Raw genomic sequence first — 6,548 nt, forward strand, 5'->3', positions numbered from 1 at the left:
GGCAAGTAAAAATCTGAACCGGTCTGACTGAGGCAATAGAAAAAAAAATTAAGCCCTGATATATTGAAGGGCAAGGGTAATATAATAGGTTAATGTTAAGTTAAATTAAATTAAAAGTTTTTTTTGTTTTGTTTTGCCTAATACATGTTAAAATTGATAGCTGATATAATTATACTGTAATGTTGAATGGCTATAATTAATGGCTAAAATTGAGGGGGAAAAAATCTATTTCATAGAGGAGACAGTATCAGTCTCACCCGACTCATAGCGGAATTATTCTTTACGTTGTCGACTCCGGCGTTTCTAGTCAAATTAGTGTATTTTCATAGCTGAAAATGTAAATCACCACTGACACCCTATCATTAAAGCGGCAAGTTCTAGTTGTGAATGCTAGTATGGTAATGCTGAATTGTTTTTTGGTTTGACTTGAAGGTGAACTCCAAGACAGTGGCTCAGTGTGTGGAGTTTTACTACACATATAAAAAGCAGGTGAAGATCGGCAGGAACGGAACGCTCATATATGGAGAAGCAGAACCACAAGAAACTAAACCCACAACAGAGGAGGAAGTGGACAATAAAGTGAGTTCCTGTGGCTTGTATGTATGTGCACCTGGTTAATTTGATTCCGTACTAACTAGTGCCGCACTGTAATGTTTCTTCTCCATCAGAGTTCACAGAAATTTGAATCACGGAAAGAAGACGAGGAGAGCAGGAAGTGGGATGGGTCATGTGACCGGAAACAAGAAAACAGCCTGGGCAGAGTGACACAATCTCTACAGGCCACTGAAAATGTGAGTTCGGGGAGGTTACATGAGGTTGCAAAAATGCATCCTACTTGAAATTAAATATTTGTTTTTAGTTCCCCAATGTTCATCCCCAGTTCTGGCCTGAACAATAAGGACTGGTCTGTCAGAGTTTGGGAGGCATGTGTAGTTTGGCACTGTAGGATATTTAGAGCACCATCTAGTGGTATACTTTATTACAAGTTTATCCAATGTAATTTCTAGTACATTTATAAGGGGACCGTTCACAATAGTGAAAGAATAGATTGGGTTGAACTTACAACCACAGAAGAAGTTCCCTGTGTCTGATGTCTGTATGCGTTCTGCTGTGCTTGCCTAATCTAACCATTTGTTTCCTGTTAGGCTGCCGTCTTAGTCTTAAGAAGTCAGGAGGACAGCACTAAGGATCCGTCCACGATGGGGGTCAGTCATCCACCTCCTCCACCACCACCACCACCATCTAAACCTCGATCAGAAACAACAGGCCGGAAAAGTGGGGCTAGCAATACAGGGAAAGGACAAACTAACCAAGAGGGTGAATTTCCTTGCAAGAAGTGTGGCAGGTCAGTTTATTGGGATGCACACTCAATTTTACGCATTTACTCAATTTACAATGTATTTATTTAAATGTACCTTATTTTATTTATTTACTGAATAAGGTACATTTAAATAAATACATTTATTTAAATAAAATATTTAAATGCTCCTTTTTATTCAATTATTTATTCATTCATTTAAATGTGTTTTATTTGAATAAATGAAATAAGGTCAATTTAATTTAACAAATATGTAATTAAGTTTTTATAAATAAGGTACATTTAGATAAATCATTCAATAAATTTATATTTAAATATTAATTTATTTTATTTGTGGTGTTCTGTGCCATAAAATGTTCCTGTATATTACGTTCTAAATGTCACAATATGTTAACTACAATATTGGGGAGTAATTAACTAGTTGCAACACTACTAACTTAACCACATTTTTCAGTTGCGTGACTGATGTTTTTACAATAATGAAGAAGTAAAACGCTAGCTTCTCCATCAAGTAGCATGTAGATTGACAAACATTTTAGTTTCGTTTTTCACATTGGATTGGGTATTCAGTCAAGCAAACTGAGGTAATAATCAAGCATGCTTACTAAGGCGTCTTGCATCTATATGTAGCATTGGAATTCATTCAGATGGTTCCTGTAAATGTTTAAATAAAATAAAAAATCACAGATTCAGTTGCTGGACAGAAGTCCCTGTGCAACATAGTGCTGGGCGGTATACCGGTTCATACCGAATATCGGTATTTATTTTTGTTATGATATGAATTTTGATGATACCGCAATACCGGTATGTGTCTCGTTTGGACGTTTGGAACGCGGCGCAGCGCATAACTGTTCGAGGGGTCACGTTTCACTGTTGCACTGTAGTGAGAGCACAGCTGAGATCGCATCACAACCTATGGTAAGTCCCAAATCACCCCCTAAAGCCTCATTCACTATTATTCCCTACGTTATCCACTTATATTGTTCACTTAAAAGAGTGAATGAAAACGAGTGAGTGAATGCGGACAGCCGTTGTGTGTAGGCAACAACGGCTGTACACTCGTTATTGCGGTGCAATGTGAGATTGAATGAGTGCACTCAATAACGTCCACTATTGTTTCGGACACCACTACAGATTGCTCTCCCTTCAAATAATGCCCTATTTGAGGTTATAGGGGGCGATTTCGGATTCAGCCCTTGATTACAGCAGAGAATTCAAACTACACGTGGCGTGCGAGAGAGAGCAGTTTCTGCGCGGAGCTGAGATTAACGTTCTCCACATGGATCATATTATAGCACATATAGACCGGAGCGAGCACGTTTAAGTTTTTTATGGACATATTTCATATACTCTAGTGCTCTAAACATAAACTGCCAGCGTATATGCGCACATATTTCATTGCGTCTTCTTCAAATGAAATGTAACGTTATGCAAAGGACACTGAACTGTACGTCTGATCACGAACGCAATGACACGATGCGTTATTCTGCTACACAGAAGACAATGATGTAAGTTAATAAATAGACTGACAATTCAAACAAGAATGGTCGAAAATTGTACTGCTTTATTCTTTCTGTGTTAAACTTACGTGTGCCATTTGTTCAGAGACTGTAGTGTTCTTAAATGCATTGCAAATATCCTTCGACCTTTTAAATGTTCTTGCGCGTTTCTCCCTCGTTTGGTCAGTTTGTGGTTATAGGTTAGATTTTTTAAATGTTTAAGGTGCCCTCAACTTTTTTTTTTTTTCTATCTCCATGGTCACATTTTAATATGCATGTGTCTGTAATGAGTGTGTTGCATGTGTTTTATTGGTTGCTGTCTCCCCTGAGCATCATTTTGTGGGGCTTTGTAAACCTGTAGGCCTATTAATTCTAGTGTGGAATTTTTCTACAATATTTTCACTCATCATGACAGTAAAATAGGGCATTCTAGTCAATCTACTGCAGTATTTCCTCTCTCAATTAGTAGAAAATGTGGTTAGCACCCGGTCATGCATAGGGGAAAAAAATACCGTAAATATACCGCAAAACCGATATAATTTTGAAAAATACCGTGATATAAATTTTTGGACATACCGCCCAGCACTAGTGCAACATTTTATGTCTTTTTATATATGAAATGATGCTAAAAGCTTCTGTTCATTGCTGTTTTTAATTATATGATTGGTTCACAAATCTGACTGATCTGGTTCTCATGTTCAGCTCATTGGTCTACAGTACATGCCTGATTTATGAACAAATAATCCTTTTTAAGTCCTTTTATCCAGATCTTATCTGTATGATGATGCATTCACAAATCCGGCTGATCCGGTTCTCTGGTTCAGATCACTGACTCATTGGATCTGCATGTATGAATCATTCTTTGAGTCAGACCTTTGCATTGAATCGGCTGACCCAAGTCTGAATGATTTGTTCACAAATCAGACTTTCCTAGTTCTCGGGTACAATTCATTGACTCAATAATCTTCTGGTCTGATTAGTGAATGATTTTTTCTTTAAAAGTCAGATGTTTTCAATGAATCTGGTGCAAAAACAAAAAAAACGGTCTGAATGATTATTTCTTGAATCTATAACTTCAAGAAACTCAGTGACTCAAAAGAATGATTCGTTCATGATTCAGATCATTGAGTCGGATCTTTGCAATGAATCAGTTTGCAGAGCCAGTCTAAATGATTGGTTCACGAATCCTACGGTTCTCGAGTTCAAATCACTGACCTAAAGATCCGAACACTGTTTTCTCCAGGATCTTCTTTAAGGTGAAGAGCCGCAGTGCCCACATGAAGAGTCACGCTGAGGCGGAGAAAAAAGCAGCTGCGCTCCGACAGAGGGAGGCCGAGCAGCAGGCGGCAGCCGCCCTGTTGGCCGCCCAGCAGAACGGAGCGATGGGGGATCAGGGCAGAACCAGAAGAGCCAGCAGTGACGACTCCTCAGAGGAAGAGGAGGATGCAGATGATGAAGACTGGCACTAGCTAACAATCTCCTTTGTGTGACAGAGAAAATACTTATTTATTTAGATTTTACCAGCCAACAAAATCCCATCCCAAAAGAACAGTTTCAGGGACTGGCTCACTCCCGTAGAATGTTTGTGTGAGTGCGTATGTGTGTTATGTGTGCATGAGACGGACAAAGACAGAGACCGATGCTGTAGAAGCATTCAGGGGCTTAATGTTCAGATATAGGGCTATTGGAGTGTAAGCCATGCCATCTCAGTGTGAATGTGTGCGTGTGTGTGTGTGTGTGTTTGTGTCTATAAAATGCACTTTCGGACTCATCCAACACACACGGATCTGACTGCAGCACATCTATCTGTGCACAGAACTCACTCCCTGTTCTCCCATGAAATGAACTATTATGGATTCAGTGCTATGGGCGTAGACGGACACAAAAGCAAGTGCGCGTGTGTGTTTAGACTTTTCCTCCTTTTTTCGAAATGAAAACGACGGTATCTTTCTCTTCCACGTGACTGCCAAACGCTTGCACAACTGTGCTTGTATGCCTGGTCTTGATCTCCAGTGCTGTAATTTTGGGCTTTCTGTTTTCAGTATCTTAAAGGTATAGTTCCTCCAAAATGGAAAATTCAGTCGTTTTCTCACCCTCATGCCATTGCAAACTTATGATTATGAGTATGATTTTCTTTTATCTGTTGAAAACCAAATTTTAGTGGAATGTTCATGCTTTTCTTTGCCATATACTATTGCTTAAGGGCTTTCATTTCCCAAAAGATAAAAAAAACTTACATTAACCATATAAACCATATTCCAAGTCTTCTGAAGCCAAACAATAGATTTGTGAGAGAATTTTGACTCATTTTAACGAGATAAAACTATTAAAAATAAATTTCTTTAATTTATATGAAGCTAAATATAAATATTAGAGGAAAATCCTAAAGGAGAATAGGCAAATAACTTAAATAGAATAAAATTAAGTTGGAAGTACCGTACTGTATAGAAATATAAAACATGCGGACAAATAAATAAATTTATATCATGGCCACGTTGAACTAATTCATTCCCTCGTTTTGATTGAACTAAAATGAGAATGAATTACTACGTGGTCGCCGTTTAATACAAACAAATTATTATATCGTGTATGATTTACTTTAAAACGAGGGAGTGAATTAGTCAAATGTGTTGACATAATTATTAGTAAGTCGTGGGAATTAATTGTTAATTTGTGGCCACAATATGCTTTTTCTCCCTGCATGTCATGTGTGGGGCTCCATAAACAAAATGATGATAAAATTAAATACTTAATTTTTTTTTAAATAATGTTAAATTATGTTTTTTTTTTTTTTTTTTGTTTAATCACAAATCTATGGTATGACATCAAAAGGCTTTGTATTAGCGCTGTGAAATTGATTAATTGCGATTAATCAAATTTAATATAAATCTTTGTGAATATATATAATGTCTGTGTGTGTGTGTGTATATATATATATATATATATATATATATATATATATATATATATATATATATATATATATATATATATATATATATATATATATATATATATATATATATATATATATATATATATATATATATATATATATATATATATATATATATATATATATATATATATAATATACATACACACACACACACAGTATATTTACAAACTTTATATGTTAGATGCGATTAATTGACTATTTTTTACTTTTTTGTTTACTTTTTTGAGCTCAAAACCTGCGCCTGCTGTTTTTATATACTTTAATTTCATGGAAATTAGCAGGTTGAACATTCAGCTTAACATTTCCTTTCATATTCACCGTCAGATACGGCTTTGGAAAGATGTGAGGGTGAGTAAATGATGCTAGAAAAAAACTATTCCTTTAATTTGAAATGGTGACCTCGCTGATGCCTTCAATGTTTTTGACACTTTCTATCTTTACATGACAATCACTTTTACAAGGTCTTTTTTTTATACTCTGCAGATTATAATGGTTGTCCTCAATATAATCATTTATTGCTGTTATCTTTACTGTTACTATTAGCTTTGTACTGTTTTATTATAATTACGTTTTTTTTTTTGAGGGGTGGGGGGGGTGGAATTCTTTTTCTCATTTGACTTTAGTTTTAGACGTTTACTACCTGTGTTTAAGTGAAGATTGCATATACTTGCTGAGAGCGTGATTTATAAAACCACACTGTAAGTGCAATAGCAATAGTGGGACTTTTGAGTTCCCTCCCACTCCACTTTTTTATTTAATTCTCATCGTCTTT

At 36.1% G+C, this 6,548-nt stretch overlaps 1 protein-coding gene across 2 annotated transcripts in view; it reads left to right on the forward strand.

Moving 5' to 3' along the window:
* Nucleotides 1–5,145, forward strand: part of mideasb (mitotic deacetylase associated SANT domain protein b) — a 28,178-nt gene extending 23,033 nt beyond the window's left edge. For both annotated transcript variants that reach the window (XM_079833850.1, XM_079833849.1), the window contains exons 10-13: nt 433–579; nt 669–791; nt 1,146–1,345; nt 4,061–5,145. In XM_079833850.1, the coding sequence (XP_079689976.1) occupies nt 433–579; nt 669–791; nt 1,146–1,345; nt 4,061–4,286 (696 nt within the window). In that variant the 3' untranslated portion in view covers nt 4,287–5,145. The remainder of the gene's footprint in view (nt 1–432; nt 580–668; nt 792–1,145; nt 1,346–4,060) is intronic.
* Nucleotides 5,146–6,548: the final 1,403 nt, after the last annotated feature.

The sequence above is a fragment of the Gobio gobio genome, assembly GCF_949357685.1.
Source record: "Gobio gobio genome assembly, chromosome: 13".
Taxonomy (NCBI): domain Eukaryota; kingdom Metazoa; phylum Chordata; class Actinopteri; order Cypriniformes; family Gobionidae; genus Gobio; species Gobio gobio.